A 20,432-nucleotide genomic window follows, 5' to 3' on the forward strand; every position below is an offset into this window, starting at 1 on the left:
AGACCGATGAGACAACTGGGCAGCAGAATCCTGCGGAATTGATGAAAGTTGGCGCAGGGTTTCTGTATGTTCTTTTAATTGTGCAACTGCATCTTGCACCTTGGAACCAAAGAGGTTATCACCCAGGCATGGTAAGTCAACCAATTTCTCTTGGACTTCAGGCCTGAGGTCTGAGGCTTTAAGCCATGCCCAATGTCTTGCACTTATGCCAGAGGCCGCTACTCTGGAGGCTGTTTCAAATCAGTCATAAGCAGCTCAGACTTCATGCTTGCCAGCTTCAAGTCCTTTGTGAATAATTGCTTGGGATACTTCTTGATATTGCTGTGGTAATGATGTTGCGAAGTCTTGCATCTGTTTCCACAGATTTCTTTGATACTGAGTCATGTATAATTGATAAGATGAAATTCTGGAATTTAACATGGCTCCTTGATAAATCTTTCCCAGAGAATCTAAGAATCTATGATCCTTTCCTGGGGGAGTGGAAGAATACAGCCTTATCCTTTTTTACTTCTTTTGTGCAGATTACACAACCACTGATTGGTGTGGAAGCTGCGCCTTTTGGTAGCCAGGAACAGACTGTACCAAATAAGTAGTGTCCATTCTTTTATTGACAGCCGGTACTGAGCATGGGTGCTCCCAAAGTCAATGCTGTAAGTCCAGGACGACTTGATGAACAGGTATGGCTACTACTTGTTTTGGAGGATCCACAAATTGGAGAACCTCCAATGTTTGTTGCCTGGGATCCTCTTCTGTCACCAATGTGAAGGGTATGTGTGCGCCATATCCTGGACAAAATTTGTAAATGATAAATCCTCCAGTGGAGATTTTTTCCTTTGGTCTGGTGGTGAAGGATCAAAGTCTTCAGAGGAAGTGTCTGTATGTCCTTCATCCCAGGTATCATACGGATCATCTTGATGGGGAGATATGGGAGAAGATCTTGGTGGACGAGAAACTCCTGAGGGACCTGGTTGCGGGTCATTGAAGGGAATCCGTCCAGGAACCTCTTCTTGTGGTATAGATGGAAGAGCACAGACTACTTCATCGAATCTTTTCATGAAAAGCTGGTAGAGCATCAGCTCAGGATGTCCTGGAGCCCCAGGTAACCGGCATAGATGGCATCAGATCTGGTATCGACGAAGGAATCGTTGTTGGCATCGATGGTCATCTCGGCATCGACTTGGGTTGTGGTGCCGGCATCGGTGCAGGCACCAGCATCGGTGGAGGCACCGGAATCGACATCTGTTCTTTTAAAGCCTGGAGCATCGCTTGTCGGATGAAATCTGACAATTTCTGCGTAACAGCTGGTGCAGGCAGAAAAGCTGTACGCGGTGGCGGTGTAGGTGTCGATGGAACCTCCACAGAGCCCTGTGGAGGTTCGACTACTGGTGAAGGCCCCAGCGAAGGTACTGGCGTTTCCTGAACTCTTGGCCGTTTTGCTGTCGGTTCCTCCGGGAAAAAGAAGCGCCGCAGGCATACGATGATGGCTGCTTCGAGCGGTGTTCCATCACTGACTTCGTCGATGCTATCGATGACGTCGGCGATGGATGGTCCCCCAACCCTTCCGGACAACGTTTTTTCAAAATTATTCTTTTTGAGACTCCAGCCGGAGAGGATTTAGTCGAGGTAGAAGGAGATGGCAAAAGTTGCAGAGGAATAGATGCTCCATCTCTCTTGGCAGGCTTTTCGCCCTTCGGAGTCATTTCTGCACATTTAGTGCAGGTTGTGGTTACTAGATGTGACATGTTTTCTCCCAAACAAAGAACATACTCAAGATGTGGATCTGTAATGGACATTGTCTGATTACAGATGGGACATTTTTTAAATCCCATAGCCATTTTAATGACGACAGCAGTCGATGAGAAGAAAGTGTGAGAGAAAAATATTTTTTTTACTCAGAGTAAACGAGACAGATTACTCACCAGCCGGTGGAAACCTGAGAGATCACGTGTGGGAGAATATTTTGAGAAAAATGTTGAGATTACTACCTGATAATCTCCTTTTCCTTAGTGTAGACAGATGGACTCAGAACAAATGGGGATAGTATCCGCGTGCTAGCAGTTGGAGACGGATCTGACGTCAGCACGGGGTGTATATATCCCCACAGGAAGCGTATGCTATTCCAGTAATCTTCCTTGCAAAAGCTGTTATAGATGTGTGTACTGACGCTCAGTGAAAAGTGAAACAGGATTCCCCTGACCGATTGACAGTAGCTGGAGACCGCCAGCATTCCCAACCGGAAGGCGTGGACACCTGGTAGAGTGTACGCTCTTATGGAAACAGATGACATGGCTTACCTTGAATCGGTGTGAACCCAGTACGCAGGCAGCTGGGGCAGGATGCTGAGTCCATCTGTCTACACTAAGGAAAAGGAGATATCAGGTAGTAATCTCAACATTTCCTGGCGTGTAGCCAGATGGACTCAGAACAAATGGGATGTACAAAAGCTTTACTCCCAGCCTGGGCGGGAGGCTGCCTGAGGCCCATGTAGTACCGCCCTCGCAAATGCTGAGTCCTCCCTGGCCTGGACATCCAGACGGTAGAACCTGGAGAAGGTTATGGAGGGAGGACCACGTCGCCGCTTTTACAGATTTCCGCAGGCGATAGCATCCTGGATTTCTTGCCAAGATGCCGCTTGTGCTCTGGTAGAATGAGCCTTGACCTGTAGAGGCGGAGACTTCCCAGCCTCTACGTACGCTGCTTTGACAACTTCTTTAATCCAGCGGGCGATGGTGGGCCGCGAGGCCGCTTCACCTTGCTTCTTCCCGCTGTGCAGGACGAACAAATGGTCCGTCTTTCGTAGGTCTTGTGTGAGTTCCAAATATCTGGGCAGCAGTCTCCCAATGTCGAGATGGCGTAATAAACGCCCTTCTTCAGATTTCTTCAGACCCACCGTGGTAGGTAAGGATATGTTTGATTAAGATGAAAACTGTGAAACCACCTTAGGCAAAAAGGAGGGAAACCATACGAAGATGGATAGCCTCCGGAGTGATTCTGAGAAAGGGATCACGGCAGGACAATGCTTGAAGCTCTGAGATGCGGCGGGCTGAACATACAGCCAGCAAGAACACCATCTTCAAGGTTAGAGAACAAAGAGACAGGCCCCGAAGGGGTCTGAAGGTGGATCCGGCGAGGAAATCCAAAACAAGGTTGAGGTTCCACAAAGGCACAGGCCACTTTAGTGGCGGACGAATATGCTTGACTCCTTGCAGGAAGCGAGAAACATCTGGGTGCTTGGCGATGGTCTTGCCATCCCTCCTGGGACCATAGCAAGACAGCGCAGCCACCTGAACCTTGATGGAGCTGAGGGACAGACCCTTCTGAAGTCCTTCCTGCAGGAAATCCAACACAATAGGGATTGTGGGTGCATGTGGGTTGGTGCCGTGAGTGTCACACCATGCTTCAAATACTCTCCAGATCCGGATGTATGTGAGGGATGTGGAAAAATTGCGAGCTCGGAGGAGGGTATCAATCACGGGCTCCGAGTAACCCCTCTTCCTCAATTGAGCCCTCTCAAGGGCCATACCGTAAGAGAGAATTGAGCCGGATCCTCATGAAGAATGGGACCTTGATGTAGAAGGTCCCGGAGAGGAGGCAGGGGAAGGGGTTCCCCTGCCAGCAGTCTTCTCATGTCCGCGTACCAGGGTCTTCTTGGCCAGTCTGGCGCCACTAGAAGAACTAGGCCCCGGTGTCTCTGAATTTTGCGGATGATAGCGCCTAGCAGAGGCCACGGAGGAAAGGAGTACAGTAGAGTCCCTGGAGGCCATGGCTGAACCAGGGCATCAATTCCGTGTGAGAACGGGTCGCGCTTGCGGCTGAAGTATCTGGGTACTTGAGCGTTGGACTTGTCCGCCAGTAAATCCATGTCCGGAATCCCCCAATGATCCACAATCATCTGGAAGGCCGTGGGTGAGAGCTGCCACTCTCCCGGATTTAGGCTTTCTCTGCTGAGGAAGTCTGCTGTGGTATTGTCCTTCCCGGCAATGTGGATGGCGGAGATGTCCTGAAGATTCACCTCTGCCCAAGTCATCAGAGGGGCGATCTCCAGGGATACCTGTCGGCTTCTGGTTCCGCCCTGACGGTTGATGTATGCCACCCTGGTGGTGTTGTCGGACATCACTCTGACTGCTCTGTTCTTCAGTCTGGGAGCAAATCGAAGGCATGCCAATCGGACTGCCCGGGCCTCTAGACGGTTGATGTTCCACGCTGACTCTTCTCTGTTCCACCGCCTTTCTGCGGTGAGTTCTTCGCAGTATGCTCCCTAGCCGCTCAGGCTGGCATCTGTGGTGAGCAAGATCCACATGGGTGAGGACATCTTCGACCCCCGGCTCATGTGGTTGGACTGCAACCACCACCATAACTGGGTCCGCACTCTGGCTGGTAGAGGTAGGTGCGTGGAGTAGTTCCGTAGACGGGGGCTCCAGCGAGAGAGCAGGGCGTGTTGTAGAGGTCTCATATGGGCCCTCGCCCAAGGTACCACTTCCAGGGTGGATGCCATGAGACCAAGAACCTGCAGATAATCCCAGGCTGTGGGCCGACTGGCTCCCATCAAATACTGGATATGCTGCTGAAGTTTCAACATACTCTTGGTTGTGAGACTGACTGTGTCTGCCCGGGTGTCGAACTGTACTCCCAGGTATTCCAGTGACTGGGAAGGCTGTAGGCAGCTCTTGCTGAGGTTGATTACCCAGCCCAGGCTTTCCAGAAGGGCTATCACTGTCGGTGGTCCGAAGGCTCTCCTCTCGTGATTTCGCCCTGATCAGCCAGTCGTCTAGGTAGGGATGGACCAGAATTCCTTCCCGCCTGAGTGCCCCCGCTACCACTACTACCACCTTGGTGAATGTCTGTGGTGACGTTGCCAACCCGAAGGGCAGAGCCCGAAACTGGAAGTGGCGGCCTAGAACCTTGAAGCGTAGGTAGCGCTGATGATCCGGATGGATCGAGATATGCAGGTATGCCTCTGACAGGTCTAATGCCGTGAGGAATTCTCCTGGCTGAACTGCGGCCTTGACGGAGCGTAGAGTTTCCATATGAAACCTCGGTACCCGTAAGTATTGATTGACTGACTTGAGGTCCAGGACAGGCCAAAAGGTACCCCCTTCCTTGGGTACCATGAAATAAATGGAATAATGTCCAGAATTCACTTCCCAGGCAGATACTGGGATGATGGCTTTCAAGGACAGGAGCCTCGCCAGGGTAGTTTCCAATGCTGCCTTCTTGTGTATGGGACATGAAGATTCCACAAACTTGTCCGGAGGGAGATGATGAAAGTCCAGATAATATCCCTCCCGGGATAACGACGAGGACCCACTGGTCCGATGTAATCTCGACCCATCTGGGGTAGAAGAGGGTTAACCTGCCCCCTATGGCTCCGTCCCCAGATGAATCGGCGGATTCTCATTGGGAGGCGCGGCCGGGACCCGAGCCCGGGCCCGCTCCCCTCTTGCGCTGCTTGGTCCAAAAGGACTGATTCCTGGCCGGAGGACGTGGTGCCTGGTAGCGACCCCTGTAAGGAACAAAACGCTGGGAACTCCTGCCCCTGGAGGGCCTTGGAAAGGCGCGCTGGCCCCTTCTGAACCGATCTTCTGGCAATCTGGGCACTGGAGAGGCACCCCATGCACTGGCCAGTTTATCAAGGTCGCTGCCAAATAGAAAAGAGCCCTTGAAGGGCAATCTGGTGAGGCGTGTCTTAGAAGGCGCATCAGCCGACCATCTTCGGATCCAGAGCTGCCTCCTGGCCGCTACGAAGGATGAAATCCCTTTAGCTGTTGTCCGGACCAGGTCAGATGCCGCATCTTTAAGGAACGAAAGAGCGGATTCCATGTCCGCCGCTGGAGCGTTGTTTCTAACCTGTGACAAACAGGCACGCGTCACCACCGTGCAGCAGGTGGCGATCCGTAAAGATAAAGCTGCCACCTCAAAGGCCTGTCGCAGAATGGCGTCCAGTCGCCGGTCATGAGGCTCCCTGAGGGCCGTCCCCCCTTCAACTGGAATGGTAGTGTGCTTGACCACAGCGCTAATCAAGGCATCCACCTGAGGGCACGCCAGAGGGTCCTGGATAGCCGGTGCCAATGGGTACATGCTCTTCAGAGCCCGACCCCCTTTGAAGGCAGCCGCTGGTGCCGCCCATTCTAAATCGATCAGTTGTTGCGCCGCTTGTAAGAATGGAAAAAGGCGGACTGTAGGACGAAGACCTTCCAGCAGGGGTTTCTGCGCAGAGGGTACCGAAGCGCTGGGACCTGTAATATCCAATTCTGCCAGACACTGAGACACCAGGTCGGAGAGATCCTCTTTAGGGAAGAACCGCCTCATGGTTCTATATGGCTCAGTCCCTGGAGGAAGGTCCCCCTCGTCCGGGAGTTCAGACTCGTCCTGTGAGACCTCCTGGTCTGACCAGACTGTCCATCGGTGGGAAGTCCGGCTCGCGATAAGGTCGTGAGGGTCCAGGAACCGGATCCGCAGGAGCCGCCACCGCAGCAGCAGGCTCAGCAGCCGCCGCAGGCGCAGCCACCACAGGAACCACAGGAACAGCAGGAACCGCAGGGCCTGGACGGGAAGCCGTTTGCATCTGTACAAAGGCATGAATTCCCTTAAAGAGATCCACCCAGGAAATTGAAGCAGCCTCTAATCGCCGGGGTACAAGCTCCCCTGGGATTCCTGATTGGTCGAGACTGCCCCCTAACTCCGGGGTAAGCCCCTGGGGAACTGTCCACAAATCGTGGTTGAGACCGGTCCTGGCCCGAGGGTCGCACGGCCCTCTCACATTGGGCACACAGAGAATCTGGCTCATCACTGCGCGTGGCCCTAAGGTGGCATGCAGAGCAGAGGCCAAGGGCTGCAATGCCTGAAGCAGGCAGCGCCGTCGCTGAAGACTCTGCAGTGCTCTGATCCATTGAACAATATGCGCTGAATGCGACAGGCACTCAATAATAATACAACAGGCGCTCAATAATAAAATGCGGCAGCAATAGGCGCTCAATAATAATATGCGGCAGCAATAGGCGCTTAATACAACAGGCGCTCAATAATAATATGCGGCAACAATAGGCACGTAACACAACAGGCGCTCAAGAATAATATGCGGCAGCAATAGGCGCTTAATACAACAGGCGCTTAATAATAATATGCGGCAGCAATAGGCACTTAACACAACAGGCGCTCAACGTGTGCACAGCAATAGGCGGCCAAGAAACCAGCTCAATGGTATGCAATAGGAACACAGCAATATGCAGTTAGCAATATACACTCAATGGCCTGCAATAGGCGTTCAGCAATAAGCGATTAGTGATATATGCTCAATTTGCATTCAATAGGCTTTCAGTAATAAGCGGTCAGCAATATGCGCTCAATCTGCATTCAAGAGGCGTTCAATAATAAGCGGGCAGCAATATACGCTCAATTTGCATTCAATAGGCTTTCAGCAATAAGCGATCAGCAATATATACACAATAGGCATTCAATAGGCTTTCAGCAATAAGCGATCAGCAATATACGCTCAATTTGCATTCAATAGGCTGTCAGTAATAAGCGGTCAGCAATATACACTCAATTTGCATTCAATAGGCTATCAGCAATAAGCGGTCAGCAATATACACACAACTGGCATTCAATAGGCTTTCAACAATAAGCGGTTAGCCATATACGCTTAAATTGCATGCAATAGGCTCTCAGCAATATGCTGCTAGCGATATACGCTCAGTGGCATTCAATAGGCCGGAATTCACAGAAACAAAGCCATATACGCACAAGGAGGAAGAAAGCCGCGCCTATTACGGGCGCGGAGTACCTGAACAAGGCCCCAAAATGGCGTCCTCCACGGCGTGCCACGCCGCCGATCCTCTGCGCTTCGGAGACCCGTTAAGAGATGTACTCCTTACCAGCGTCGGCGCTTCCCGGCTGGAACACAGGCGGTCTCCGGCTGCGGGAGAAGGGACCACCTCACCGCCGCAATTGAGGATATGCACCCGCTACCTCGTCCACGCCGGGACCGAGGGCCTCGTATGCCTCACCCGAACGTCGCGCCGGGGGGCTGTGTCCACTGCCGCAGCCTTCGCAGGGGACCCGAGGACTTCCACGCCGGGGGAGGCACGGCAATCACCCTGGGAGCTTGCTGGGGGAGGACCCTTGGGTATGTACCCGCAGGAGCGCGGGGCTCTAAAGTCGAATAGACAGGAAAAACAAAGTAGAATTCTAGAATGAGAAGAAAAAGAGAAAAATTAAAAGTAGTCTTGGAAAGCACGCTCAACTAGCGTGCAGGCACTCCAAACTGCTTTGGAGACGGAAATTACTGAATAGCTACGACTTCTGTGGGGATATATACAACCCCCGTGCTGACGTCAGATCCGTCTCCAACTGCTAGCACGCGGATACTATCCCCATTGTTCTGAGTCCATCTGGCTACACGCCAGGAAATGACTTAGTCAGCAAAACACTGAGAAAAACTCACAAGGCTCCTGCTCCGCGATGCCTACAGCAGCATGGAAAAACGAAGACTGAAGAGAGACACCTGTGGCAGAGAATATCATGGCATGCTGGGCATGCTCAGTGGCCTCACAAGGCCAGTCAAAAGTTTATAGAAACTTTGACAAAGTTTTCCGCAATAGGGCTCCATTAATGATGTCACCAATATGTAAGAACATAAGAACATAAGAAAATGCCATACTGGGTCAGACCAAGGGTCCATCAAGCCCAGCATCCTGTTTCCAACAGTGGCCAATCCAGGCCATAAGAACCTGGCAAGTACCCAAAACTAAGTCTATTCCATGTAACCATTGCTAATGGCAGTGGCTATTCTCTAAGTGAACTTAATAGCAGGTAATGGACTTCTCCTCCAAGAACTTATCCCAATCCTTTTTTAAACACAGGTATACTAACTGCACGAACCACATTCTCTGGCAACAAATTCCAGAGTTTAATTGTGCGTTGAGTAAAAAAGAACTTTCCTCCGATTAGTTTTTAAATGTGTCCCATGCTACTTCATGGAGTGTCCCCTAGTCCTTCTACTATCCGAAAGAGTAAATAACCGATTCACATCTACCCGTTCTAGACCTCTCATGATTTTAAACACCTCTATCATATCCCCCCTCAGTCGTCTCTTCTCCAAGCTGAAAAGTCCTAACCTCTTTAGTCTTTCCTCATAGGGGAGTTGTTCCATTCCCCTTATCATTTTGGTAGCCCTTCTCTGTACCTTCTCCATCGCAATTATATCTTTTTTGAGATGCGGCGACCAGAATTGTACACAGTATTCAAGGTGCGGTCTCACCATGGAGCGATACAGAGGCATTATGACATTTTCCGTTTTATTCATCATTCCTTTTCTAATAATTCCCAACATTCTGTTTGCTTTTTTGACTGCCGCAGCACACTGAACCGACGATTTCAATGTGTTATCCACTATGACACCTAGATCTCTTTCTTGGGTTGTAGCACCTAATATGGAACCCAACATCGTGTAATTATAGCATGGGTTATTTTTCCCTATATGCATCACCTTGCACTTATCCACATAAAATTTCATCTGCCATTTGGATGCCCAATTTTCCAGTCTTACAAGGTCTTCCTGCAATTTATCACAATCTGCTTGTGATTTAACTACTCTGCACAATTTTGTGTCATCTGCAAATTTGATTATCTCACTCGTCGTATTTCTTTCCAGATCATTTATAAATATATTGAACAGTAAGGGTCCCAATACAGATCCCTGAGGCACTCCACTGTCCACTCCCTTCCACTGAGAAAATTGCCCATTTAATCCTACTCTCTGTTTCCTGTCTTTTAGCCAGTTTGCAATCCACGAAAGGACATCGCCACCTATCCCATGACTTTTTACTTTTCCTAGAAGCCTCTCATGAGGAACTTTGTCAAACGCCTTCTGAAAATCCAAGTATACTATATCTATGCTTGTCCTGGGATAAAGACTATAGTATTGAGTAGAGAAGGGAGGCAGCCAGCCCCTGGAAAGTAAGAATGCTAAAGGTGTGTGTCTATGAAAGTCTATGTGAAATTTTGAAGTTTTGAAGCACTGTAAATAAAAAGCACTGAGAAAAGCCTTGACTACTCATGTGTTGTGCCACAAGCTCTGAGATATACTTCCACATGCTGAACAGTTTGCCATGTTATGAGGGGGATAGAGACAACGAAAACATAAGTCATGCCAAGTCCAGACTCTACATCTTCTGTTTAAAACAAGAACAGAAACTGCCTTTTACCTAACCTGGAACTCTTTTCTGACATGAACAAAGCAAAATAGAAATAAAAGTCTATGAAGTCTCATGAAAAGGAAGAGAAAAATAGCATGAGAAACACCTGAAAAAATGCAGTGACAGCCAAGAGGGAAGAAATCATCCTTTTGCTTCGGTGGAAGAAAAGACTGGGGTGGCTTGCATGACATGGGAATGCAGGAATACCAGTGCATGATCAGGTGGTTTTATTGTATTTTATTTATTTTAGTATTTTTGAGCTATAGACAATTCACATGGGCGCTGTCACCTACTTTTGTGGCTTCATTCGTCCTGGTCGTCCACTGAGAAAAAGCCTCTCGTCTCAGAGAATTTATGGCAGAATTTGCTATTATCTATACTTTAAAGGAGTCAGCATTGTAAGAGCTTACATGAAGACCTATAAAGAATTTTCATACAGGAAGGCAGGTAGATTTTCTGAGGATCCTGCTCATAGTCTATGCAAAACTATTTTCCAAAATATAGAAAATATACCCAGAGAATAGAGGTCTTATCTGAGATTCAATAAAGTATGCACTAGCCAGGGTTGCTTCCCTTGAAATTAATATATTAACAAGGTGGTGGCAAAACTACAGCATTTTCTTTAAAAAAATATTTCTAGGACAACCAAAGTGCACAAAGATCAAGTCCTCACAGTAGAGCTAAGTTCTTATTTATTTATTTATCGAGTTTCTTCGTGAGTTGACATGACTCATTTAGCCAGCTAAACAGCAGCTTTATTAAATCTGGACATGAACATGCCTATTTAATAGGTTTGAAGTTACAAAAACAGCTTGCAACAAATTACACAAGCAAAGACATTTTATAGCTGTACTGCAGATATGCTGTGTCAGCATTAGAAACATTGACGTCAGCAAATAAGGATCAGTCTGCCTATTACAGTGGTTCCGAACCCTGTCCTGGGGACCCCCCCAGCCAGTCAGGTTTTCACGATATCTGCAATGAATATGCATGAGAGAAAATTAGCATGTTATGGAGGCAGTGCATGCAAATTGTCTCTCATGCATATTCATTGCAGATATCCTGAAAACCCGACTGGCTGGAGGGTCCCCATGACAGGGTTGGGAACCTCTGTAATACCATATTTAACACAGATCCTATTTTCTTCCTTCCTTCCCGTACCACTAATATGCCTGTGTTTCTATTCCAAGCCTGTTTGAGTTCTACTTTATTGGCTCCTACCATCTCTGCTTAAGTCTGTATCAGAAGTTAAACACTACCATCTTATTGTGCTTGTTTATTTTATCAGCTATTTTGGTGGTACCCTTTTAAGCTAATTTTTATATAATTTTGAACATTTTTAATACTGTGTGATTATATACAGAATTTTAAGTTGATGAAATGTAATACTATTGTTGCATGTTTACCTAAGGGTGTGTGTGTGGAGGGGGTGTTCACAGAATTGGTTGGCATAAAATTTGCATGCAATAGTGAATGCCTTAAGGTGATCTAACAATTTCAGCACTTACCTTCATCTGTTTTCTTCTCAATTCAGTAGCATCTACAGGAATATCAACAGTTACAATAGGTTCACGCAGCTCTGATATAAGTTCTGCAACCTATATATAAGCAAGAGAGCAAATTCTATGAATGTGTCATTCAATATTTACCAAACATGCTTGAACCATTAAGATATGTATGAATAGTATAAACTACTCATTTTAAAATGTTTGTCATTTATCTCCTTTCCACTCATAAAAAGCATAAATCTGGACACTGCTGACAGAAAAAAAAGCTTTCAAATTATGAGGTCATGGGTAAATTCCTATTATATTAAAACCACCTACACTGCCTGCAGTAAGGATACTGTGAGCAGAGTTGTTTAAGAATTGATCTGGGGGTGTCATGTTCAAACAAAGCTCAGAATTACCATTCAAATTCTTTACTTCTCTAAGCAATGTTTATCTTTCATGATTTTTATCCTAACTTGCCTTAGGAAACAGGTCTTATATTTAATCCTCCTTCTGAATGTGTTCCTTCAGAGTATTCCCTGACCATATCCACACATGAAAAACAGCCTTTGGAAATGGCTGAGACATGGAAAAAGTTGGTTATGACTACAAACATCCAAGTGGCAAAAGAATTAAAAGATGGGGTAGGGCAGTAACTGAACCTTCAGCTGATTCTCTAAGGCAAACCTGGAAAAGTGGCAATACTACATCCCCCAACAACTTTTGAACTGTTTTACCTGTAGTAGAAATTTAAATAGAGCAGCCCAGGACCCACAACTCACACTTCTTGTGATCTTCATGCCTCCAACACTTAGAAAACCCTGATCTCTTTCGTTCTTACAAAGGAACAGGCTATTTCAGTTCATGTTACGTAAAATATCAGGGTAATCAAAGCATTCTGAAACTGATCATTTTAAAAGTAGCTTTGCCATTGGTTGACCTCTAGCTTTCTTAAAGTTGCTCTATTGAATAGTAGTCATTAACATATGCAATTTTGTACCAAATAAGGAAACCAGGCATCATTAATTGTTCATACATTTTTATTTCATCTTTAATCCTCAAGCAAACATCTGGGGAAAAACCCTATACTGGATGTACTTTTCTTGGCAGAAAACACAAATTGGTTCTACATCTTGCCTTTTTAGAACATGGTAATTTGTAATAACACCAGAATCTCTAAAGTACAATCATTAATCATTTACAGATTTTTCTGTAACCAAAAAGAAAGAGAAAGTCTTTGGCATAAAATCACCAAAAGAAATCGATTTGCCATTGAGTGTGTATGATGGGGGGGGATTATCTCAGCTAATGCACCCCTTTCTCAATGGAAACCTTTAAGGAAAAGGCTTAACAAAATAAAACTGATAAGAAAATATTTTACAAAGTGATATGCTATATACAATACAACAAAGACCAGTTCAAGTATCTTACAAACCTTGCATGGTAATTATAAGAAAAGACAACTAAATAAACCTTTCAAACATTTATTGAAATACTTTAAAAGGCATGTTACATAAGTGTTTTGGTGACACTGAACACACAGTGTATACAATAAGGGCAATATACTGCAAACATTTTGATTACATTGAATATTTAGTAATACAAGGAAGAAAAATTAGCAAGTACACAAGTTATAGAAGACCCTTTGTATTTTAGTTTACTATATATCATTGATTCCCAACCTAGATCCCACCAGAAGGGAGGCAACCAAAGTGCAGCTGTGAGAAATAGAGCAGGCTGATCTCACCTTTGAGGAACTCTGCTCTAAGACTCCTGCTTCCTAATCTCATGCTAAGGAAAAGAAGAAATTAATACTTACCTGATAATTTCCTTTTCTTTAATAAAGACAGGGGGATCCAAAACCAGTGGGTTATGCACTTCTACCAGCAGATGTAGACAGAGCAAAGCTGACATCACAGTATATATACCCCTGCAGTGACATCAGCCTGCCAGTACTCTCTACAAAAGCCAATTATGGACAAACTAACAATATTTTATTATTAGATAACCATTCCAGCACTCAGCCAACAGGAAAACACTGAGTTCAGACAAAGTGTAATAACACTAGTCTAGGGACTAGAGTAACACTAACCAGTAAACCCTGGTATACGCAGCCACGCAGGACGACAACAGTTCAGCCATCACTATTAAAGAAAAGAAAATTATCAGGTAAGTAGTAATTTCTTCTTAGTATAAGGACAGGTGGATCCAAAACCAGTGGGATGTACCAAAGCAACTCCCAAATAAGGTGGGAGGCTGCCCGCAGTCCCATCAACACTGCACGCATAAAGGTTGTGTCCTCCCAGGCAGTAATGCCTGGAAAAGGTATGTAAGGATGACCATGTCGCAGCTCAGCAAATGTTGATGGGAGACAACAATCTAACCGCTGCCCATGACACTGTCTGAGCCCTAGTGGAATGAGCCCTAAAGTGACTAGGTAACAGCTGCTCAGCATTCACATATGCGGTTGTGACTACTTTCTTAATCCAGCGGGCTATTGTAGCCCCTTGACGCTGGCTCACCCTGTTTACTCCCCCCGTGGAGAACAAACACGTGATCAGTCTTCCTGAGAGGTTTAGAAGCTTCCAAATATCTCAAGATATGCCTCTTAACATCCAAGGGTCGTAACAGGTGATATTCCTCTGCATCTCTTTCTCTGTCCAGAGATGGCAGAGAAATTGACTGATTCAAGTGAAATTCCAAAATCACTTCTGGCAAAAAAAGAAGGAACAGTATTGCAGCTGTATCGCCCCTGGAGTCACCAGTAAAAAAGGCAAGACTAGGCTGGCAGTTCAGAAACCCTATGCACCAAACAAATTGCCACAAGAAACAATTTTCAAGGTCGGTAACTTCAAGGAAAGGCTACGTACCAGTCAAACTGTAGCCTGCCAAAAAATTCAAAAAGATTAAAACTCCACAAAGACATCGGCATCCGCAGGGGAGGACGAAGATGCTTCACTCCTTTTAAGAAATGGGTCACATCTGGATGAGCTGACAAGAGTCCACCATATACCTGACTTCAAACAGGCAACAGCCGCCACTGTACCTTTAATGTTTTAAGGGCTAACCCTTTTCTCAATCCATTCTGCAAACATACCAAAATGAGCGGTATCCTAACTGAATGAGGAGGAACTCCCTTGATCTTCACACCAAGCCTCAAACACTTGCCAAACCCACACATAGACCCTGTTTTTTGTATTTCCCTTAGTTCTATGTAAACCCATATGATGTACCCACGAATACCGGTATAAATAAGTAAATAAATAAATAGGCCAAGGAAATGGTGAACTTTCTTGCTCTAAGCAAGGTGACAATCACCTCATGCTTCAGCTACCGAGCCCTTTCAAGGACCACACGGTAAGAAAAAATCAAATCAGATCTTCGTCAAGAACAAACCCCTGCTGAAGCAGATTCCTGTGAGCCGGAAACCGGAGAGTAGAGTCCAACAGGAGCATTCACAATTCTGCATATTACTGTCTTCTGGACCAATCTGGTGCTACCAGAAGCACCATCTCCGTGTGACTCTCGATATTCCGAATCATTCTACTCAACATGGGCCACGAGAAGGCATACAGTAGACTGCCCTCCAGCCACTCCTGCAAGAGTGCATTGATATACAAGGACTTTTGATCTCTCCTACGACTGAAGTAGTGAGGAACTTTCGCACTGTGAGAAGTCGCCAGCACATCCAGAAACAGAAGACCCCAGCGATCCACTATGAGCCGGAATGCCTTATTTGACAATTCTCATTCTCCTGGATCCAGACTGCTGACAAAGTCAGCTCTTACACTGTCTTCTCCTGCAATGTGCGAGGCTAAGACCTTCTGAAGATGCAATTCTGCCCATTCCATTAGTTGGGTTATTTCAATCGCTAGGTTCCTTCCTAGCGATTGATATAAGCCACTGTCATCACATTGTCCAATATTATCCGGACTGCATCAGTCACAGATTGGCAAGCTTGCCAACCAGGCTGCACGGACTTCCAGCCGATTGATGCTCCAGAGAGACTCTTCTCTACTCCGGCATCCTTACACTGTCAGCTCCTGACACTGAGCTTCCTAACCCTGGAGGTTCACATCTTTCTTGAGTACTAGCCAGTCTGGTGACCTTAGGGAAACCCCCCCTTTCTTAGATAATCCAAAGACAACGACAAACCTTTTCTGTTGGAAAAAATCAGCATAACCAGGGGTCACGATTTAAAACTCCAGGGAGGAAGACTCAGAACCAATGTCAGGTATGCCGACCTCCATCGGTAAGTGGAGCCAAATTGAATAGTCCTGAGACTTTGGGCTCCAATGAAACAGCAGAGTACGCTGAAGAGGATGCATATGCACATTTGCCCATGACACAAACTCTAGGGTTGCCATCAATCCGAGTACCTGTACATAAGACCATACTGTCAGACGTATCATGTTTGTCAATAAGAACATAAGAAATTGCCATGTTGGGTCAGACCAAGGGTCCATCAAGCCCAGCATCCTGTTTCCAACAGAGGCCAAACCAAGCTACAAGAACCTGGCAATTACCCAAATAGATGTACCTGTGCCATTAACTTCTCAATACAGCTCTTTGGAAGGAACACCCTGCTCTGCTTCATGTTGAACAGAACACAGAGATACTCTGGTGATCTGTAATGGCTGAAGATTGCTCTTAGCCAGGTTGACCAACCAACCTAGGTCTTGCAACCAGGATATTACCTAAAGGCTCTCTTCCAGACTCTTGGCCCGAATCAGTTAGTGGAATTACGAGTGTGCCAGAATCTCATTCTCTCTCAGCTCTGCTGCCACCACCACCTTGGAAAAGGTTCTGGGCACGGTGGCCAAATCAAAAGATAGTATTCAAAACTGATGACGTTGCCCCAAAACCGCAAAACACCGAAATCGATGGTGCTCTAGCTGGATGGGAATATGAAGGTATACCGCGGATAACTGTAGACACATCAGAAACTCCCCCAACTGGACTACCATTATCACCCTCCCCCCCCCCCCCCGAACCTAATAGCGCCCGCAACATGCAAATGCATGTTGATAGCCCTATTAGGTATCCCCACGCGATTCAGAAAGCAAAATGTGCGGCCAAGCCGCACATTTTACTTTCAGAAATTAGCGCCTACCCAAAAGGTAGGTGTTAATTTCTCCGGGCACTGGGAAAGTGCACAGAAAAGCAGTAAAAACTGCTTTTCTGTGCACCCTCCAACAATATCATGGCGATATTAAGTCGGAGGTCCCGAAAGTTAAAAAAAGTTAAAAAAAAATTTGAAGTCGGCCCGCGGCTTGAAAACCGGACGCTCAATTTTGAAAGTGTCCGGTTTCCAAACCCGTGGCTGTCAGCGGGTTTGAGAACAAACGCAGGCAAGATTGAGCGCCGGCTGTCAAACCCGCTGACAGCCAGCGCTCCTGTCCAAAAAGAGGCGCTAGGGACGCGCTAGTGTCCCTAGCGCCTCTTTTTACCTCCGGGCCTAATTTGAATACTGAATCAGGCGCACAGGCCACTCTCCTGCGGACTTTACTGTATCGGCCCGCAAGAGAGCAGTGAGTCAACTCTGGCTGACTAACTGAAGTTAGACTGTGAAAAAGAGCTTTCTCAGATTAGTTTTAAATGTGCCACATGCTAACTTCATGGAGTGCCCCCTAGTCCTTCTATTATCCGAAAGAGTAAACAGATTCACATTTACCCATTCTAGACCTCTGATTATTTTAAACACCTCTATTATATCGCCCCTCAGCCGTCTCTACTTCAAGCTGAACAGTCCTAACCTCTTTAGTCTTTCCTCATAGGGGAACTGTTCCATCCCCTTTATCATTTTGGTCGCCCTTCTCTGTACCTTCTCCATCGCAACTATATCTTTTTTGAGATGCGGCGACCAGAATTGTACACAGTATTTAAGGTGTGGTCTTCACCATGGAGCGATACAGAGGCATTATGACATTCTCCATTTTATTCACCATTCTCTAATAATTCCCAACATTCTGTTTGCTTTTTTGACTGCTGCAGCACACAGAACCGATGATTTCAATGTGTTATCCACTAAGAGGCCTAGATCTCTTTCTTGGGTAGTAGCTCCTAATATGGAAACTAATATTGTGTAATTATAGCATGAGTTATTTTCCCTATATGCATCACCTTGCACTTATCCACATTAAATGTCATCTGCCATTTGAATGCCCAATTTTCCAGTCTCACAAGGTCTTCCTGCAATTTATCACAATCCACAGGTCCCAGTACAGATCCTTGAGGCACTCCACTGTCCACTCCCTCCACTGAGAAAATTGTCCATTTAATCCTACTCTGTTTCTGTCTTTTAGCCAGTTTATAATCCATAAAAGGACATCGCCACCTATCCCATGACTCTTTACTTTTCCTAGAAGCCTCTCATGAGAAACTTTGTTAAATGCCTTCTGAAAATCCAAATACACTACATCTTTCGGTTTACCTTTATCTACAGGTTTATTAGCCCCTTCAAAAAAGTGAAGCAGATTTGTGAGGCAAGACTTGCCTTGGGTAAAAGCCATGCTGATTTTGTCCATTAAATCAAGTCTTTCTGTCCGTTCTGTGATGTTGATGTTTAGAACACTTTCCACTATTTTTCCTGGCACTGATGTCAGGCTAACTGGTTTGTAGTTTCCCGGATCGTCTCTGGAGCCCTTTTTAAATATTGGTGTTACATTAGCTACCCTCCAGTCTTCAGGTACAATGGATGATTTTAATGATAGGTTACAAATTTTTACTAATAGATCTGAAATTTCATTTTTTATTTCCTTCAGAACCCTGGGGTTCATACCATCCAGTCCAAGTGATTTACTGCTCTTCAGTTTGTCAATCAGGCCTACCACATCTTCTAGGTTCACCGTGATTTGGTTCAGTCCATCTGAATCATTACTCATGAAGACCTTCTCCGGAACGGGTATCTCCCCATCCTCTTCAGCAAACATGAAGCAAAGAAAATGTTTAATCTTTCTGCAATGGCCTTATCTTCTCTAAGTACCCCTTTAACACATCAATCATCTAACGGTCCAACTGACTCCCTCACAGGCTTTCTGCTTCCGATATATTTTAAAAGGTTTTTACTGTGAGTTTTTGCCTCTACGGCCAACTTCTTTTCAAATTCTCTCTTAGCCTGTCTTATCGATGTCTTACATTTAACTTGCCAACACTTATGCTTTATCCTATTTTCTTCTGTTGAATCCTTCTTACAATTTTTGAATGAAGATCTTTTGGTTAAAATAGCCTCTTTCACCTCACCTTTTAACCATGCCGGTAATTATTTTGCCTTCCTTCCACCTTTCTTAATATGTGGAATTCATCTGGACTGTGCTTCTAGGATAGCAATTTTTTTTTTTTAAACAATGACCACGCCTCTTGCACACCTTTTACCTTTGTACCTTCTCCTTTCAGTTTTTTTCTAACTTTTTCTCATTTTATCAAAGTTTCCCTTTTGAAAGTTTAGCACAAGAGCCGTGGATTTGCTTACTGTCCCCCTTCCAGTCATTAATTCAAATTTGATCATATTATGATCACTATTGCCAAGCGGCTCCACCACCGTTACCTCTCTCACCAAATCCTGTGCTCCACTGAGAATTAGATCTAAAATTGCTCCCTCTCTAGTCAGTTCCTGAACCAATTGCTCCATACAACTGTCATTGATTCCATCCAGGATCTTTATATCTCTAGCATGTCCCGATGATACATTTACCCGGTCAATAATGGGGTAATTGAAATCTCCCATTTCTGCACCACCAATTTGGTTAGCTTCCCTAATTTCTCTTAGCATTTCACTGTCTCTCACACCATCTTGGCCAGGTAGATGGTAGTATACTCCTATCACTATAGTCTTTCCCAACACACAATGGATTTCTACCCATAAAGATTCGATTGTGCATTTAGTCTCATTCATGATCTTTATCCTGTGGGACTCTATGCTATCCCGGACATAAAGCACCACAGCACCTCCCGGTTGCTCTCCTCTGTCACTGCGATATAATTTGTACCCCGGTATAGCACTGTCCCATTGGTTATCCTCCTTCCACCATGTCTCAGATGCCAATTAAGTCTATGTCATCATTTACTGCTATACATTCTATTTCTCCCATCTAACTTCTTAGACTTCTGGCATTAGCATATAAACATTTCAAAGTTTGTTTTTTGTTTGTATTTTCATTCTGCTTTTTAATTTATAGGGATAAGTTAGAATTTTTTTTTAGCTAAGGTGAGTTTTTAGTTACAGGCACTTGGACTACTTTTCTTATTATTGGAACCTCACTGTTGGGATACCCTAATTCTAATGCATCATTAGTATCCTTTGAAGATATTGCCCTCTGAACCATGCGCTGCTAAGCTACTGTCGGCTTTCCCCTTTGTTACAGTTTTTAAGCTGCTCTATCTCCTTTTTAAAGGTCAGTGCCAGCAGTCTGGTTCCACCCTGGTTAAAGTGGAGCCCATCCCTTCGGAAAAAGACTCCCCCTTCCCCAAAAAGTTCCCCAGTTCCTTACAAAACTGAATCCCTCTTCCTTGCACCATCATCTCATCCATGCATTGAGACTCCGGAGCTCTGCCTGCCTCTGCGCGTGGAACAGGGAGCATTTCAGAGAATGCTATCCTAGAGGTTCTGGATTTAAGCTTTCTACCTAAGAGCCTAAATTTGGCTTCTAGAACCTCTCTCCCACATTTTCCTTGCTGCCCACATGTATCACGACAACTGGCTCCTCCCCAGCACTGTCTAAAATCCTATCTAGGTGATGCGCGAGTT

At 45.7% G+C, this 20,432-nt stretch overlaps 1 protein-coding gene across 2 annotated transcripts in view; it reads right to left on the reverse strand.

Annotated features, from left to right (window-relative positions):
- Positions 1-20,432, reverse strand: part of NCAPG (non-SMC condensin I complex subunit G) — a 455,902-nt gene that overhangs the window by 259,903 nt on the left and 175,567 nt on the right. For both annotated transcript variants that reach the window (XM_029590425.1, XM_029590416.1), the window contains exon 11: positions 11,705-11,794. In XM_029590425.1, the coding sequence (XP_029446285.1) occupies positions 11,705-11,794 (90 nt within the window). The remainder of the gene's footprint in view (positions 1-11,704; positions 11,795-20,432) is intronic.

This window comes from Rhinatrema bivittatum, chromosome 1 (genome assembly GCF_901001135.1).
Source record: "Rhinatrema bivittatum chromosome 1, aRhiBiv1.1, whole genome shotgun sequence".
NCBI classification, from domain to species: domain Eukaryota; kingdom Metazoa; phylum Chordata; class Amphibia; order Gymnophiona; family Rhinatrematidae; genus Rhinatrema; species Rhinatrema bivittatum.